The sequence below is a fragment of the Corvus kubaryi genome, unplaced genomic scaffold (assembly GCF_017639235.1).
Source record: "Corvus kubaryi isolate FWS band 111438036 unplaced genomic scaffold, C.kubaryi_AGA036_p1.0 37398, whole genome shotgun sequence".
Lineage (NCBI taxonomy): Eukaryota > Metazoa > Chordata > Aves > Passeriformes > Corvidae > Corvus > Corvus kubaryi.
Genome location: NW_024581137.1, coordinates 52,835,893 through 52,855,028, shown reverse-complemented (window position 1 = coordinate 52,855,028; position 19,136 = coordinate 52,835,893). Strand labels below are relative to the sequence as shown.

The window sequence follows — 19,136 nt, the reverse complement described above, 5'->3', positions numbered from 1 at the left end:
ATGCTTAGAAAAGAAAACAACATTAACTAAATCACCATGATCATTCCAACAACAAAAACATCTAGCCAAGTATATGTACTACACATAAAACCTCCTCATATATTATGCAAACATGCATAAACCAGTTTGAATTTACAAATTCTCAGCCTGAGCACAAAGGCATACTTTATTTAAATGACTGTTATAAATCCATTTAAAGTACACGGCTTAGCTTTGTAACTGTCTCTTCATCTCTTATAGTTACCAAGCCTCTGTATAAACAAAATATGGTCTGTCAGATTTTTGTTTGGCCATTTTTGTATTTTGTCTCTACAACAGGGATGTGAAAGAGAAAGACTGAATGTATTTATTCTGGTCTGGGCATCTGGCCAAAAGTAAAAGAGATATTGTAGGTTTCCTGGCTCACAGTGGGTTCAACCTCTTACCTGTCTCCCCGTTTGGACCACAGCTACAGAATTAGAGCTGTAACGCAATCAGAATAGCAGAGAGGGTGCATCATAGCATTAGCCATAAATATTACCACTGTTCCCTGGTTTCACTCCCCCATCTCCATCACAGCTCTCTTATATCAAACACTTTGCACAATCCCGTCACATGTGGTAAAACTTGTGGTAAGCAGAGCTGTAAAATTTGTGTGCAAGGAGAGAAAGCTCTCACCAGAACAACTAGAAGAAAATCGGTTGTTTGTCAAATGGAATTACTGCAAAATCAAAACCAAAAATACTGATATTTTGGTATCCATGATATTTCTGGTACACCATATATTGCTCACTTATACTTTATACACTCACAAGCTTTAGGTGGTTATTTCTCCCCTCCCTCTAACCTGCACAGAGCCATAATGAAATCCTAACACTTCCATCCCATGCAGAAATAGTGTCTCTAGTTCCAACCCCACTGTCCATAGCAACTCCAGTGATGACAGGGAAAATATTCCTGCTAAAGCAAATAACACCAGAATGGCACTCAGCATAGTAGTGGTGAGCAGCTCAGGAAGCTGGAGATCTTCCTCCGTGCTCTGTGCTGAACGGGTTACCTAAGCCATTCAAAGTAATTTTTAAATCCCCTAAAATGATAATTGTGGGTATCCCCCAGGAAACAGCAGGAACCTTGTGGCACACATTAGTGTTTAAGTACTCCACCTGTGAGCAGACAAAGTCACCAAAATTCTGAAAAACAAGATATTCACCCCTAAAGTTTGCCCATGTCTCATGGATGTAAACAAATCTAAAAATCCCTTCCATAAAGATCCTATATATTTCTGTGAGCCTGATTTTTTTTCTTTGTATTTTGTGATTGTGGTGGGTTTTGGAAACTCTAGAGAGAGCACTAGTGCCTTTGACTCAGGGAAAACTGCTAAGGGAATATTCACAGAATCACAGAACAGCTCAGGTTGGAGGGTACCACAGAGGGACATCTGGTCCAACCTCCCTGCTCAAGCAGGGTTGTCCCAGAGCACATGGCACAGAACTATGTCCAGACGGTTCTGGAATATCTCCATGGAGGGAGACTCCACACTCTCTTTGGATAATCTGTCCCAGTGTGTGGTCACCCACACAATAAAGAAGTTTAAATAAAGAATATTATTTGTGTGGAGGTTACAGTGGCCTTTGGAAATCACAGGATTACAAAAATAGGAGCACATAATAAAGAGAAATCTGATGTGAAAACTGGAAGTCTGGGAAAAAGGTGGAGAAACAGATCTTTTGACAACATGTTCAGAATCAGCCTTAGTCAGCAAAGATGTTCAGGAGATTACCATGAAATGAAGTTCCCAGCCCAATGCCAGGAAGTCAGATTTCCACACTACAATGATAAATATTTTCAATGGTAATTGCTAGGAGGCCAATCCTGCCTGTCGAAATAGAAGTGCCACAATGGACTGCTGTGATGAATTTCACAGGATGAACTCACTTTCACTCTGACCCACGATCGGTCTTCACAGCTGTCCTTGTGATAATTTTCACAGCATTGCATTTACGTATTTCTAACTAAAAAGGAATCAATCTAACTGCTTGGATAAAATCATGCTACCTTTCTGCATTGTCACTTTTCTGCAATGCTATCAGCAATCATATTTTTACTGTTAAACAGTTTTCCATCTCCCTCTTTCCATTTAAAACACACTTTGGCATAATCAGAGTGCTTTTCAATCAGTCCTGGTAAGAACAAGTATCTGTCTTGGAGAAAAAGCAATTGCATTGGCATGATCAAGTTACTAATAACAGATCCATTATATAATCAACAAATTGGTGTTTCTGCTGGCTATTCCCTTTCCTCTTGCCTCCATAATAGCTCTCAGTTCACTCAGACATTTGCAATTCATTTAGTAAATGGACAAAGTAAGCATTTGGATTTTTACCAGTTGTGTTGCATTGTGCTGATTGCAGCTGTTGCATTTCACTGCAGAAATATCTACTTTTCAGCATAGGTAGGATCATCCTTCAGGCATGTGCCTGAACATGCAAGTGCCCTGTCCATCACCTGTGTTTTCTGCCTTCTTGATGTAAAAAAAACTTTACATCTCCAGGGAATGAAGAATCTCAGCATGGGCTGGTAGCTTACCTGTGTAGAAAAATTTCCACCATGTAGCAAAATATAAATCTACTCATTTTACTTTATTAATCTCACTAAATTTACTGATTTCATTTTCAGTTGCTCATAATTCCATATAGCTCCCATTCTATAGGATAAATGTTCCATTTTCAGGCTCATCCTATCAACTCTCTTCATCACTGCCTTACCTGATTTGTTTCTGAGTTTAAAGAAAATACAGTATAGGTATTTCAGCACAACAGTTCTCAAGAGGAAATTGAGGTTTTCCATTATGAATAATCCTCCCCACACATCCAAATATACAGTTTTACCTCATTTACTTTATACAGTTGATCTGCAAATCACTCCACCCTGCTTTGGGTTAGAGTACACAATATGGAAGAGAGTTACTTATGTATTTAACTCCAGCATGATATACTTCGGAATGCAACTAGCATGTTACATTATTAAGTCATTGAAGTTTCTCATTTCCAATACTTAGGCAATATGAAATAACTAGAACTAAAAATTCACAGACATTTTCAAGCTAGCTCAGCAGTAAAATACAACTACCTGTTACAATTCAAGGTTGCTGAAGTCCACAACCCCAAATAGCCCAAAAAGTCTCTACGGCAAATAAATAAAAAAAGAAACCTTCTAAAATTATCTGGCAGGGGCAGACTAAAGCAGAGGATTCTTGTCGTGGGAGTTCTCCTGTGCTACATTTACATTCCCAATAAGCAAGTCCAGACATATTTGTTTTTACACAGTCGTTTCCACACCAAGACACATTTCCATTTCCCCCTCCCTTCTTCTGCTTTTGTGTTCCATCGTCCACATCAACAATTAGTGGAAGTGCCTGGCTGTGCCTGTTCACATTGTTCCCAGACTTTTCTCTCCCTCAGTGAGTTCTGAAGACCATGCATTATTTGACATGACATGACTTGGAGGCCTTCTACAGCAATGGCTGTATGCAGGGAAGCAGACAGAGGCAAGGAAGAAGTTAGTCCTGGTTACATCTGGAACAGTAGGACTCAAGTCAAAATGTGTTAATCCCTTATCACAAGAGCCCAGGTGACTGAACTTTAAATTACTTAAGCCTTGTAAACCAAAAACCACCAGAAATAAAAACAGCCTAAGGTCAAGCTCATTGCTCTGTTTGTTTTGTGACATGAAAACACAGGATATTCATAACATGGGGTTTTCCCCTGAAATAATTAAATATCTATTGTATTTTCCATCACGGCTCATTTCTCTGCAACATGAGCAATTTGCCAGCTTGTCTATACACACGGAATGTATTCAGTTTAGAGCAAACAGCTGCACACAGGGCAGCTTTCCTCCATACACACAGGCTCTGAACTTCACAGAATCACAGAATAAGATGAGTTGGAAGGGACCCACAAGGAACATCAAGTCCAGCTCCTGGCCCTGTACAGGACCATCCCCAAGAATTCCACCATGTTACCAAGAGCGTTGTCCAAACGCTTGAACTCTGTCAGGGTTGGTGCTGTGACCGCTGTCCTGGGGAGCCTGTTCAGTGCCCAACCACCCTCTGGGTGAAAAATCTTTTTCTAACATCCAACCTAAACCTCCCCTGCCACAGCTTCAGGCCGTTCCCTCAGATCCTGTCACTGGTCACCACAGAGAAGAGATCGGTGCCTGCCCCTCCTTGGCCCCTCACGAAGTTGTAACTGCAGTGAGGTCTCCCCTCAGTCTCCTCTCCTCCAGCTGAACAGACCAAGTGTCCTCAGCTGCTCATCACACGGCTTCTTATCAAGGCCCTTCATCCTCTTCATTGTCCTCCTTTGGATGGTCTCTAATAGTTTAAAGTCTTTCTTGTTATGTGGCTCCCAAAACTGCTCCCAGCACTCGAGATGAGGATGCCCCAGTGCAGATCAGAGCGGGACAATCCCCTCCCTTGCCCAGCTGGTGATGCTGTGCCTGATGCCCCCCATGACTGTTGGCCCTCGTGACTCCAGGGCACTGCTGATTCACATTCAGCTTGCCATTGACCAGGACCCCCAGCCCCTTGTTGAACTTCATATGGTCTCGTGTCCTTACCTGTTTTTTAAATTAACCTAGTCAGGTGCACAGAACATTCAAGACCATAAAACACAAACAAAGGAACCTATTGCCCTCTGAAAACGAACTTTTAGAAATATATAGAGTGAGTAGTTAGTATCTTCTCTCACTTTGTTGCTGAAGTCAAGAAATTCGATTTTATCATTCCTCCAAGAGAAGATGATTGATCCCCAGATGTAAGTTTCCAGATTTCAGCTTGTGTGTCACAACTCTCACCCATTAAAATGCCATTGATCTTACAGCCTTTTCTTTTACATGTGTGCCTCTTCCTTGATTACTTCAACCCAAATACTTCTGTTTCATAAACTTGCTGACAAAACAGTATATGCAGATTATGGCAATGAAATATAATTTTTTTCATTTTAAAACATTTATATTTGAAAGTAAATTTCAAATAATTACCCACAGAGAGTTCAAACACATTAAATGCTCATAAAAGTTTTAAAGTTTACCCGGGTAAAAAAATATATAAATAAAAAATCCTCTCACAATTTTAAATGATTGCAGACTTTTCTCAAGTTACATTGAAAAGAAATTTCTTTCTGAAGTCTTTGTCACATGTAATACTTGGTCCCTTCAGTCAAATGTAAGACAAACAAACACGGACTTTATTGTGTGTCACAACAGATTGCAATGCACCAAGTATCAGTATTAGTTTCAGTCTTTATCATCAAGAGAGCAGCTGCTATTTATCTCTTCCCAAATTGCTTCCTAGTATTACTTTCAATCTCTGTTCCATTGAAAAAAACAATTTACGACTTGGGGGTTTTTTTTGTAGTTTTTTTGTTTGTTTGTTTTTTCCATTTTAGCTATCAGGCACAAGAGAATGTTACTGGAAGTGGAAAAATAGGAAAGCAGCTTCTGTTTGTAATGCAGGTATAAATAGCAAAGAGGGAAGAATAGCATCTTGAAAGTTTGAAAGATGTAAAGCTTAATTTTCAAATGTAATTAAGGATATCCTGATGCAAATGGACTGGCAGGATCTTCAAACGCTGTAAAGGAACCTAAGATGCCTAAATTCCTTTGAAAATCTCATCTCTTTGAGCTACTAGCCTTCTTAGCACCTATTTTCTTTTCTCCAGGCTTAATCTTGTGAATGGCATTTCAAGTAAATTGAGTCATCTGCTGTTTGCAGATTTTTGGATCTGAGACTACAGACAGATGGGCATCAAAAGCGAATGAGTTACCAAGGCTTACCAAGTTACCACGCATTTTCTCTGACAATGAAAATAAAACATACTGGCTAAGTGGGAAGGCATTGTAAGGCAACATCCTTTGTTCAGCACTGCAGGAGGACGGGAGGATGCACACAGTCTGTTGGGAAATCCAGCTGGGGAACAGCAGCTTCCCTTGCCTTGGTAACTACTGGTCGAGGTCCACCAGGACAGCAGAGGAATACTGGTGAAAAACAGTTTTGTCTGACTAAGTAATGGAGATGAGCCCACCCCGTACACGGTTAAGTAAGACATTTCCTCTTTTACTGACTCGTGTTTTACAGCTGGAAATGAGAAGAGGTCCTTTAACAGCAACTTTTGGATGCCAACTGATGATGTGTCCACAGGTCTGCAGCAGTGAAAAGAGCCAGAACTCTTAGTACAATACAGAAAAAAAAGGAATTCAAGTAATTGCACTTTTTGAATTACTGGATTTACTTTATAAAGAAAAATGCTGGCATGTACTCTCCTGCCTCTGCGCAGCTTAAAGCACATAGAGTCATTCTAAACCACATTAAAAATATAAGTAAAATGTATAATTAATCACCACTCAACTAAAAGAAGCCTCTTAAATTAGTATTTACCCTTAACACCAACTCACTAAATAAAGAGCAAAGAGAACAGCTGAATAACATCTACCTCCCGTTCTTTTCAGGCTATAAATTTTATGTTTATGTATAGTGTTGGCTCAACTTTTCAAAGGGCAGAATCTCCCCATTTCCCCATAAAAATGTAGAGTTCATCCAGAATTAGTGGAAGGAGCATCTAATAATGGTGTTGAGACCATGCTGGTATTGTCTCTCCTGCTCTAGCTGACAGCAGCACTCGAGAATGCCCAGCTCCAGCAACTGGAAGGACAAGTCAGTGGAATGCAGGAAGGGAGACAGAATGCCTGCAAACTCTTTGGAGATTGCTGTAGATTGAACATGGCTGGTAAAGGGCCATTTCAGGTGTACCCAAACCCCATTTTCTTGACTATGTAGATGACTACATGTGAAATGGCTGTAGATGCCTTTTTTTAAGAATTCTACAACTGATGTGCCACCAGTCATACAGAAAAAATAAAAAGACTAACATTTCACAGCTTTCAACAACCACATAAACCACATGGAGTGTGTGATAATTAGGCACACTCATTGGTACCACTTTTGATGCTGGAAATTAAAATAGTCTCCTCTAATTTATCTAATATCCTCAATCCTTGGGCTTCCTGATCAGGCTGCCAAGAGGCCTAAGAGTGTTATTTTAAGACATGGCAGGACTGTCTGTAGACATTAGACTGGAATGCTTTCACTTCACACATATTTTCAAAAAGCAAAAGGAAAAATACTTCCCATGACTGCTGACTCAGGTTAACGTTATACATGGGTTTGACTTGGGTTGAGCTTATACATGGATCCTTCTGGAACAAATACCATAGGAAGAAGGTTTGGCTTACGATTAAGGTAAGGGAACTGGGTCTGAAGACTTCAGGAATCCAACTGTCACATTGCTATACAACATGGGAAAAGTTGCTTAAACTCCAGTCGTTTCCTTGAATATCAGCACTGCAGGGATGAAGTTGTTTCTTCACACCTCCTCCAGCCAATACAATCTGTCAAGGCTTAAAATTCTTCAGAGAGTCTGTCTTCACCAACATATGTACAGACATCTAACAGCATTCAGTCATGGGTGGAAAGAAGATCCCACAAGACATTTTGGTGTTTCAGTGTGGCACACTAACACTTTAAAAGTTCATTCTTTGTGGACCTCAAGCCTCAGCCATTCATCAGTGCACAGTTTACGCCTCCTCTGCCCTCAGGCCATACAGCAGATAGAGACTCAGACTGCTGATGATTTAGTGCTCTTAGCCCGGAACTGTCTTTCCTCATGCTTCTTGGTTTAGATCACACTTCCAACACGGAAGCCATGATTAATAGTAACAGCAAATCCCCCTCTAATGAATTTATGCAAAAGGAATGACAACACATGATGAAAACCACATTCCAGAACATGCAATGATCTACTGAGAAGCTGGCAAACTCATACACAGCATAAGAATACTGACTAAGCACCTTTTTTTACCTCGTCCTTACTCTTCCTTTCTTTCTCAAGTCTTGTTGGGACTATTGTGCCTCCAGTTTCGACATCCATCTCAGAGAATCCTTTTCCCAGAAGTCTCTACACTACACTCCTACTAGTCAAATCCAATTTCACTCCTCAGATTGACTCTATGCCTTTGGAACAAGATCCAACCAACTGTGGAGTTCAATTCCATGTGCCTGTGTAGTGGCTGAACAATAGTCTGTCTCCAGGAACTTTCACTTGCCTGAGTGTGTTTTGTCAGAGCAGTGAAACCAGGGAGTTTCCATCCTTGGGGAAATTCAAAATCTGATGGGGCACAGTCCTGAGCAACGTGCTCTAGCTGACCACCGGGTCAGCAGTAACATCTGGACTAGACAACCTCCAGATCTCTCTCTCTTCCAAACTCAACAATTCCAAGGTTCTGTAAAAACACTTGTTTGCACTTATACCTGCTAAAATCCACATGGCCAAAAGCAAGGCAACACAGGCTTAGCAAACACATTAAATGCACACCTATTTAAAGGCATAGAACAGTCCTGTACCAGTGGAAATTTGCCAAGGATTAAGGCTAGGTAGCAAAAATAGAGTGACACACTTGAGCAATCTCTACATAATTCCTCTTTGCAGATTTCCTTGTACAGTCCATTCAAAATAAATAGCAAGCAGGTAACAATCCATTTCTTCCACTAGCCAGGCAACAGGCACTGCTTATGGCACCTGTTTAGTCCACCACATTCCTAAAGCCATCCCATTTCTATGGAGAACTTGTCTTCACTGAAAAGTTACTTCATGCTTGGACTCAGATTTTACCCCAATCTAGCTCACCAGGTACTGATTTCTACAATTCCATGGAAAACACGTTTCCAACCTCTTCTAAAGGAAACAACAGACATGTAGCTTCTACAAACGAGACCCAAACTTCAGTCATTCATAAATGACCCCTGGTAAGTCTGTAACTGGAAGTCCTGTGTTTTGTAGAGTTGTCAGGCAGCACTCAGAGAGGCTTGCTTCCTTCAGCTTGCAGAAACAGAGTATTTTCTTATTTTCATTGTTCCAGCAGCATTACTGACATGAAAAGTTGACTGAAAAGTGCACAACGCCTGTTGTAAATAAATGACGATAAGGGCTTCAGAACATGGCAGACAATGCACACACTTCCACCTAATGAATCGCCAGTTGTATGAATGTGTTCTCCAGCAGCTTAAAAAAAGGCATATAGCTCTCTCACCCTGGTCACAAAAATAGATTAAGTCTTCATCTTATGACACAGGTTCTGTTTTTGGAGCAGAACGTCACAGGCACCCTTTGCAATAATGACCATAAGGTCTGAAGAGTCACGGTGTGTGAAATAAATGACAGCCATGAAACACACACTGCAATGCATTTGCTCTGCATCCCACTGGGTCACGCTTACATAATGTAATTTACTGTCAAGCTAAATCTTATGAAAATTTGAAGGATGTTATAAAGCATTCTATGAATCCTCAGTGTCAAAAACTGAAATACTGTGTTAAGTTTCGGCTCTCTACTGTGTAAATAATGCTTTCATGCTTTAAAGTTTTCATATGTATTTATATGCAAGCAACTTAAGAGAGACAGTAATACAGAAGCAAACACTAAACTGAAGCATTACACTCCAGTTTCTACAACTACCTAAAGAATAAACACAAAAATCATTCTGCAGCAGAAATTGTCACATACATCAGTGTTTTAGCTCACTGCTAGTATGAGAAATAGTTCAGTAGCAGTACAGAACTGTGTCACCAAACAACCAATAATAGTTTATATTTATTGATGGCATCTTATATTCCTTATGTATGTGTGTACATATGTTTTCCTTTTCAGTAGAAAATCTACACTCCATTCAAGATTGAAATCTTTTACTTTTAGCCTTTGAAGACATGCACAAGTCTCCCTGTTTGAGAGACTGTAACACTTTCTCAAGGGTGCCTACAGTGCAAGCAACAGTAGAAAATTGAGACAGCAGCCCCCTGCAACCAGATCAAGGCCTGGAGCCAATTCCCAAAGCCTGGTGATCGGTCTAGGGTAAAATAGCCCACATTGTGACATCTCTTGTCTGCTGTTGATGTCTTCCTGGATACTGCATTTCTCTTGTAACCAACTCTGCTCTTTCATTATTCCCTGTGCATGGGATGCCTTTTGACAGAAATTCAGCTTTTCTTCAAAGGGATGGGAACCACCTGTGTTACTTCACTCAACATGAATGTCCACAGATTGGGCAACCAATGCTGACTCAGTTTTTGGCTCCTTTCTGCTCCCATTAGCCCTGCCAAGCCAGCACCTGGGCACACCAACCTACTTCCATGACTGTCCGTATACCATCAACAAAATGAGGTTTGAATTCTGGTTTCAGTCATATCTGTGTAGCTCCCTTGAATGCAATGTGGTGCCCAGGTGAAGCTGAGCAAAAGCTGAACCCTGTGGGTCTGTGAACAGGTGCTGGAACCTCCTAGGTAGAGATCACTACCCTCAACTTCACTCCTGATCCCTCTGGAGCATGACTCTTCTTCTGTTCCACTAATTCCCAATACAAGCATGGTGTAAACTTCCCTGAGGCCAAAAGTCTCACCATCCACATTTCTGTGAGGTTCCTTCCACATTCATGACTGATTTCTCCAAGGAAATTCGCATTCCTCTGAGCTCAAAGTCCTCACAGGCTCACAAATAAACAAATACGGTCTAAGAGGTTGGGTGAGACCATTTAGGATAATCTCCTACTACAAAAAGTGATGTTTTATAAGACACCACACTTTTCTATAAGCTGATGGTCTGTTTGTGTTATGCTTTAGAACAAAAAAGACTCAGAGCTCCCTTAATTGCATTGCTAGCTGTTATGATTGTAAACATGAATCCTTTCTTTTATCCTTGAGATAAATTCAAAGTGCCATCTTAACACTCCTGAGCAAATACCTCTCGCCCCTTCCTGTCTTTAAATATATCAGCCCTTGAGGAAGGAATCCAAATTTAAACTTCAAGGCCACAGAGGCTCAGGACAACTCACAGCCCACCCTGTGAGAGCGAGAGGGAGAACAGTTGCAGATTTAATTTTCAAGAAACATTTCTCTCTCCCCTGTCTCTCTCCCTTCACCGCCTTTTACCAAGAAAACAAACATTTCTTTCATTCCTAGATCACACTGGAAGCTGATTTCTTTTCACCTTTGAAAGAATTCACTAGATTATTCCCCATCTGCAGCTTCCTAAAGCGATTCCTAGACTGAAGTGCTGTTCTCATCAGCCCACCCTGCAATTACCGGGAGACAAGAAGCACCCTGCAAAAACTGTGACAGAACAAAATCATTTCACAGTGATTTATTAGGCATGCAGCCATTAATGACTTTGCAAGTGTGGAAAGCAAGATGGAGGGGCAGAGCCTCAGCCAACAGTAGCTGTCAGAACATCACTGTCATCTATCAGGTTAGAACTATTTAAGCCATCTGATGTTCAGCCTGGCATCCCAACGTAACACCCAGCCTGGAAACAGCAATAAATTTTGACATTGAGGAGTCTCTTCAAAATCACAGAGGCTGACAAAGAAATGGGAGAAAGTATCCAGAGATGTTTCTTTGTGTGACATTGAAAACAAAGAATCCTGATCTCCCACCACATCCTTCCAGGGCATCAACTCTGCTGTCAGGGCTGAAATACCAGAGGCAAGAGCGACCTCACTGAACTGAAGATGTTTTGATATTCATTCACAGATGTTACTTTTGTGCTTATTGTGACAAAATTTCTTTGTTCTTTTGAATAAAAAGTCACCTTGCAATGTATTTGAGAAAAATCCAAGAAGTGCCAAGCTCCTGCAATTCCCACCTGCTGAAGAGCAGTGGGTGCTTGGCACCTGGCATAGTGAAGCTCTTGAGACAGGTTCTGCTGTCAGTTGCGCTCATGTAAATACAACAACTTTGCTGGTACTGACTGAACCATCCCAGATGAAATTCAAAGTAAACAAGAGCAGAATATCTCTTTTTTTTTTTTTTTTTTTTGCAGCACCAGGGCCTACAATGGCAATGTTAACATTAGAACAGATTGATTTTGCAAAATGACAAAAGAACATTCTGATCTCACTGCTGTGAGCTCCTACTCAGCAGACAATTGCATCCCATCTCAGAATAGAGTTTTTAAAATGTTCAAAGCAATGTGCAAGCATTATCTTGTAATGGCTTAAAAAGGAATTTTATAATGCTAATGCCTTCATATTACAGATATGATGCATTTAGAGAGCAAAGGTTTCTATTTAAAACTGTAGCAGCTTTCAAAGATATTCAGACCAGAATTTTCCATTTAGGCATCTCTAATTTCAAGACTTCTGAATGTGCTGGTGGGACAGACAGAGGTTGACAGGACCTTTACAAAGGCTCCTGCAATTATATTATTGTCCATCTAAATTACTAGTTTAAGTCAGTTGTGTATTTACAAATAAAACAACACCCAACCAAGAAGATGTTCCATCATTCCAGCCATTCAGCAAACACTTCCCTGCCACACTACAGAATACAGTGGCCCCTTCTTTATTCTTGGCTACTGAACAGAAGATGAGAGCAGTGAGGAAAGCCAACCTGCAGGAACTTAGTGATCCTCCACCACCCCCAGAAGGACAGGCAAGGCACCACCCACCTGTGCTGAAGGAGACTGGGCACAGAAAGAAGGTGAAAATAGAGTGTTCCCAGGTTTTTTGTATCATGTCTTGTTCTTCCTTGAGAAAGATGTACCTGAGAAAACCCGGAGTGTTGCAACCACAAACCAGCTTTCTTTAACAGATCCATTTTTTCCCACTGTCAAAGAGAGACCCAAAACAAACTATGTGGGAGAGAGAAGAAATGTGTACAACCTTCTTTTCAGAAATCCCTATTATTCCACAATCCTCTAATTAACCTAATTATAGTGTATTTTGCATCCGTCACCTTTTTTTTTCTTTTCACAATATGTATTACTTTTTCAGTCAGCGTTTCTACGTGACCAATAAATATGTTTTAGGCCAGCCTGCATCACAACAGTACCTCTCTGTCCTATCGCTTTCTCTTTCAGAATTGACTCCTCTCTCCTCTCCTACTCAGACCTTGTTAGCTCTTCTCTTGTTCCTAATTTGAAGATCCAAATGAGCATGAATTACATGCCTCAGCAATAAACATGATCTCAGAAACACAAAGAAGAGGATGAACAAAATAAAAATTACTGTCTGGTGAAAGCTCCCTTGACAACTACAGCTACACTGACAGGCGCCACTGAAATAATAGGAATGATGCTTCAAAACAACAGCCAAGACAACGTTATGAAAGAGAAAAAAAAACAGTCTAAACAGATCTTTTCAAATGCAGATTCCACTGTCAAGTAAAGAGAATGAGAAAAATGTTCTTTCTTACAGCACAGCCATGTTCAAACTCTGCCAGATTACAGAAAACCACTAAAAATGTGCGTACAACCTGAAAGACCCTGGCCAGCCCAAAGTCCATTTAAGGAATGTTAGAACGATGTAGAATGGAAGAGAAGGATCATATCTTGGGGATGGAGAGGAAGGATTTAAGGTGTTATCTCATTACTAAATCTTGAATCACTTCCAACTGGGTGAACAACAAAACTTATGTTGACTTCAGTGCAACATCAGGCATTTGCAGGCTTGTATCTGAATCACTGCCATTACCCAGGTGACAAACTGCAGAGCAAAAAGCCAAGAGATGGATGAACATGAAAAATTATGACCCACTACTAAAAATGCTCTATCCAAGACAGAACTAAGGCAACACTCATAAAGAAAGGTTGTCCACGGATTAGGGAGAAAATTAGGCAAAAACGTTAGCATTCCTCTATCAATAATGATTTAGTGCAAAGGAGTTCCTTAGGTACTTTTTTCATGTTAGGTTCACACCATAAAAGGAGGAAAATTGTTCTAAGTTCTGGTGTGGTCACAGATATCTGGTGGTGAGCAGGGATTTCAAAAACACCAGTTGGATGGTGTAAAATCCTGCAACAATCACAGGACACTCCAAAACTACCTATGGCTCCTGAGCAGGCAGAAAATGCAGCTCCTGGGAGCAGCAGTGGGGATGCAGCTGCCACAAGAGTTTCTGGCTAGACTGAGTCGGGGGGGGGGGGGGGCAGTGGAAAGAGATGGCAGAGACAATATTGCAGGCAGGGTGGGAAGGAATAATGAGCACAGGGTGAGTGGTGCTTTGGTGTGGTACATTTTATTTGCTGGTATTTTACATCCCTATTGTGAAGTACTACTGGCAACATGGTAAAGTTTATTGCCTAAAATCTTCTGTCACAAATACATAGGCAACACCCATGTTAGCAGAAACAGACCCTTTTCTTCTAGTACTGAATGCACTCAGAGCTCCAGAAGTTTGGCTTGTGCTCTTGGGCTTGCATTCCTCCCCAGAGAAAAATAAAATCTGCAGAAGAGTCATGTATTTTTCCTCCATTTTATTCCACACACTCAAGACACCTAATAAATTTGCTTTGACTTCTTATTTTTTCCTAAAACAAAGGAAAAACTTACAACCAGAAATATCTTTTTGCTCCTTGGTGGCCTGGCAGAGACACGGGTAGAACTGTTTCCCACTTTGAGATAATGAGATTTAAAACAAACTAATAAACAAAAAAACCATAAACACCAACAATCAATAAAACACAGAGTGCACAGGAAAGATAGAAGGACTTTGTCATTTCTTGCCAGAAGCACTGAAACCAAAAGTACATCAGGACTGAGAACAGAAAACTAATAGCTACATAGATCACAAGAACAACCTAGTAGTAAAATAATCTAATAGTAAAAAACTAATAACCTAAGTTTTGAGAGGCATGTAATTCTGAAGATGCAGCCAGTCAGCCTTTTAGTACTCACTAGAAATAGAAACTTTTGATCTGTAGTTATTCCGTATCTATATACTCTAATTTCTTGTGTGTTACTTTATAGTGGAATATACAAAACAAAACAGAGCTGGTGAACAGACTGCATGGCTCACTAGTCTGCTCCACTGTGAATACAACTGCCCTGCTCTTTCGGCAATGACCAGACTGCTTGGATCCAAATCTGAGCGAGCTCTGGGTTGCCCAGCCCTGGGAAATTCAGAAGTGGATTACTTTTGAGAGAGAGGGAAGAGTCAGATTAAACCCGGGTTCAGCCACAGGCAGGGACAGTTCCCGGAGCCGAACCTGGAAATGTTGAAACCGGAGTTTGGGGGTGAACAGACCTTTTGCTAAACGGTGCTGCGAGTGTGAGAGGGAACTGGGTGAGATCAACTGAGCCAAACCCACAGCCCAAGGCACATGAGCACTTGTACAGCAGGGAGTAAGAATCACTTCTGAAACTAGGATAGTGAAGATACTCCTCCGTGCCACGGACACTGCATCCTGAGCTCCCAGCACTGCACGGGGGGCCAAGACCCCACTCTTCAGCCCACGCCAGATGTGGAGGACTCGCCTGTTGCGGGAGTGCACCCCCAGCCCAGCATGCCCCAGCTCCAGAGCTCGGCGCAGGAAACACCTCTCCCTGCCTTTCGCTGCGCACCATGTCAGAGAAAAACATGCCCAAGCCACGCCAGCTGCCGAAAGGGAGGAAGAGCAAGGAGCCACTTACGGGGATGTGCAGTCGCAACATGAGTTTCTTGTGGCTGGAGCTTTTCCTGCTGCTGCTGCTGCTGGAGGCATCCTTCTTCTTGTCCATGGCAGTGCTTCCCATGCCTTCACCCAAGCGCGGTGCTGAGCGATGGATCTGGAGAGGGAGGCTCCTCTTCCACCTCTCCCCACCGTCCCACGGGCCGCAGTTAGTCCAGGCTCCTTATTTTCTTTTTTCTTCCCTCTCTCTCTCTTTTTTTTTTTTCCCCCCCCCCTTCCTAATGGCCTTAGGAAATTTGGGGAAGCGGGAAGGGGGGGAGGCAAGCGGAGGGGGGAAGATGAGAAAAGCCAGGGAGGGGGAGGAGTTTCTCCAGCTCCGGTCTTTAATCCCAGCAGCGAGGTGTCAGGGGGGACCTTCGCAGGAGCATGAGATGCCCTCACAGACGCTGCTCCCTTTCTCACTCTTCCGCCCTTTCAAAAATATCCGGAGCATCCTGGAGGAGGGGGGGAGAAAGTTTCCTTCCCCTCGTCCAGCCCGGTCGCACTCTCACCGAAAGAGAGAGAGAGAAAAAAACCCAAAAACCCCCAAAACCCCGAAAAGGGGAAGACGCGCGGGCGACGCTTCTGGCAGAGCGGGGACTCCCGCGGGGAGCCCGAGCCGGGGGGGGCGGGGGAGGGAGGGAAGGAAGGCAGGAGGATGGGAGGAGGTGCCCGGGCGCTCCGAGAGCCCGGCCGGGTCCCCAGGAGCTGCAAAACGAGCACCACGCAACTTTCCCGCAGTCGGACCGCTCTCCGCGGTTGCCGCTCGCCCCGGGCCGCCCTGGCGGCCCCTTGGCGGGGGGAGAGGAGCTGGAGCTGTGCCTGCATTCCCCGGGCTGCCGGAGCACGGAGGTGGGCGAAAAGGCTGGGTTTCACCTTGCCAAAAACGCCCAAAGGCGGCGCGGTTCCTCTCCCTCCCGACCTCCCAGGCTGTCTCCTCGCCTCCCGCCCCGCAGGATTTCTCCCGGCCGTGCCCTCAGGGAGGGTTATTTCTTTTCCCCGAGGCAGCCGCTTCCCAGCCGCGCTCCCCGCAGCCCAGCCCGCCCGCTGCAGCGGCCCCGGGATGGCGCTGGGCAAGGAGGGGGCCCCGCCAGGCTCATTCCCGCTGGGCAAAGCCCCCGCTGCCCTTCCCCCCCCCCGGGCTGAGAGGAAACGTGTGCCAAGCCCAGGAGGGCCGCAGTCCACTCCTGATCGTAGATTTTTCCGCTCCCTCCCTCCAAAAAGCCTTCAACGCGCTTGCAAATTCAGCCGAGCGAAAGAGGCAGCTCGGCCCCCGCGGGCGAATGGATTTGGCGTCACAGAGTCTCAGAGAAGGAAAAGCTTCACCTGTGGCTGCTCTGCTGCCTCAGGGCAGACCCAGGGCAGTGCCACCCTTGGTGCCAGGCTGCCACTAGGGCTGAGAGTCCGGGACAGCAGAGAGAGAGGTGTCTTTTCTTTAGAACAGCAGGTGGTTTCTATACGCATAGAAACAAGCATACATTCTGCATCAAAATATGAGAGTTTGTTTTAGAAGTGGCTCTTTCCTTGACGATCTCTGCACCTTTTTACACGGACTGAATTTGAGGATAAGACCAAGCCCGTTACAGCCACAGACCTTTGATCACAGCACTTAAACTGAGATTTTCCCTGGGTTCAAAGCCGTGCGTGTATGTATTCACAAAGCCTGCACTGTAATCGCTCCCAACAAATCACAGAGGATTCTATAAAACAACGATTGAGGAGAGAAGGGGGAAGAGTTTTCCTCAAAAATCTTCTGAAAAAATACAGGGTTGCAGTGGTTATCATCAAGAAATACAAGAATTAAGATTTATTTCCCTCCTTATGGAAGTCTCTGTATTTAACAGGTGCAAAGCTCCGTCAGGTGTGAAGTCTGTAGCCACTTCTCTAAAACCATACAGAATTAAATAAAAATGTGACCCCTTTTCTTAATGTAATAGACAACTGTCCTATAGGTTCCTACAGGATATCATGGAAGGAAACAGACCTGGAAATGAGAGAGGGGTTAACAACATTGACACCAGGTCAGGAAGGGATGTGAATGGGTCTATAAAACCTGCTTTCTCCCAGCATTTGTATGAACTCTGCCAACAAAGTGCTGTTGCCAAGGGATATGGGAATGACTGGAATAAACAAATGAAAAAATTACTAATAAGCGTGCCTATGAAAAAAACTGTCACAATATTTTTCTAGCTACTGTGGTCTTGAAAGTTAAGAAATTAGGGAAGAAAAGGGTAGAATTTCTTTAGAAGGATTTTAGCATTGGTTATCGCAAGCAAGCAGATCTCCTGGCCATTCTTCATTAAATTAGCAAACATTCAAGGTGGAATAGAATCTACCATATAAATAGTCCTTTCCCTTGTTTATGCAAAATTGTTTCCCACAATATTATAATTTATTTTCTACATTTAGTGTTTTAAATCTAAATTATTTTTTTCTTCTTTTAGATTGTTTATATGAATAATTGTGGTTATTGTAAAAGAAGCTTCAGAAAGTGACGTAAAGACAGTATTACCAAACTCCCAAACCTAAAAAACCCACAAATCAACCTCTCTCCATCAGCATATTGCCTTAAGCATGTTTATAACTTTCAGAATACCACAATAAGGGATTATTCTTATTTTTTTTCCTTTGACCCTCTAAGATCTCAAATATGACCTTTGATCCTTCAGTCATATTTTTAAACTTTTCATTGCAGCTCTGAGGATTAGAGACACATTAAAAAAAAAAAACAACAAAACACAACCAAAAAACAACAAACCACAAAAAATACAACAAACAACAAAACAAAGCCAAAATCCTCCTACAGCTGCTAGACTTCAGGACCTTGACTCCTTGTAAAATCAAGTGTTAATAAGACCCTGCTATAAAATAATCACCAATTATTTCAGAGATTAAGGCACCATGTTCTTATCTTTCTTTGCTTTTTGTCTTTCATGGATAAATGTAGGCAGTATATGAACAAACAACACTGTAATCTTTTAATGAGATTTAAAGTTATTTTGATCAATTTGACTACCAACAACCATGTTTTCAGATGCAGGTAAGCATCTGAATTACTAATTTCAGAGACAAATGGGTACTAAAACACTTTGGAGAATATCATAGAATCCCAGAGTGGTTTGGATTGGAAGAGACCTTTAGAGATTATCTGGTTCTAGCCCCCCTGCCATGGGCAGGGACACCTTCCACTAGACCAGGTTGCTCAGAGCTCCACCCAGCCTGGCCTTGAACACTTCCAGGGATGGGGCAGCCACACTTACCACCCAAATACTTACAGGTTTCATGACCTCTCGGGGGGGCAAAGCAGAACAGCATTTCAAACACACCAGCCACACTTTGCCTCTCCCCTACACCACCTGAATGCTACTCATTACTGTAACTCAGCCCTACCTGTAACTCAGCAGAAGCAGCACATTTTGGGCTACACCCTGCCACAGGACTTGCCATAGTTAATCCTTAAATACAGGTTGAGTCAATTTTTCCATAATAAATTTCCCTGAGTACATTCCTAAGTTTATAAAATAGCCATAAAACTTTGCTTTGAGCCTTGGTTATATCGATTATAGTTGCTGTAAGGAAAATAATATGTCACCAGCAAACTTTTGTGCTGAGATTTCACATGCA

General features: G+C 42.5%; 1 protein-coding gene across 1 annotated transcript in view; it reads right to left on the bottom strand.

Moving 5' to 3' along the window:
* Positions 1–16,159, bottom strand: part of PRKAG2 (protein kinase AMP-activated non-catalytic subunit gamma 2) — a 212,843-nt gene extending 196,684 nt beyond the window's left edge. Inside the window, exon 1 of the mRNA XM_042044417.1 lies at positions 15,496–16,159. Within this exon, the coding sequence (XP_041900351.1) occupies positions 15,496–15,597 (102 nt within the window). The 5' untranslated portion in view covers positions 15,598–16,159. The remainder of the gene's footprint in view (positions 1–15,495) is intronic.
* Between the last annotated feature and the right edge of the window lie 2,977 nt (positions 16,160–19,136).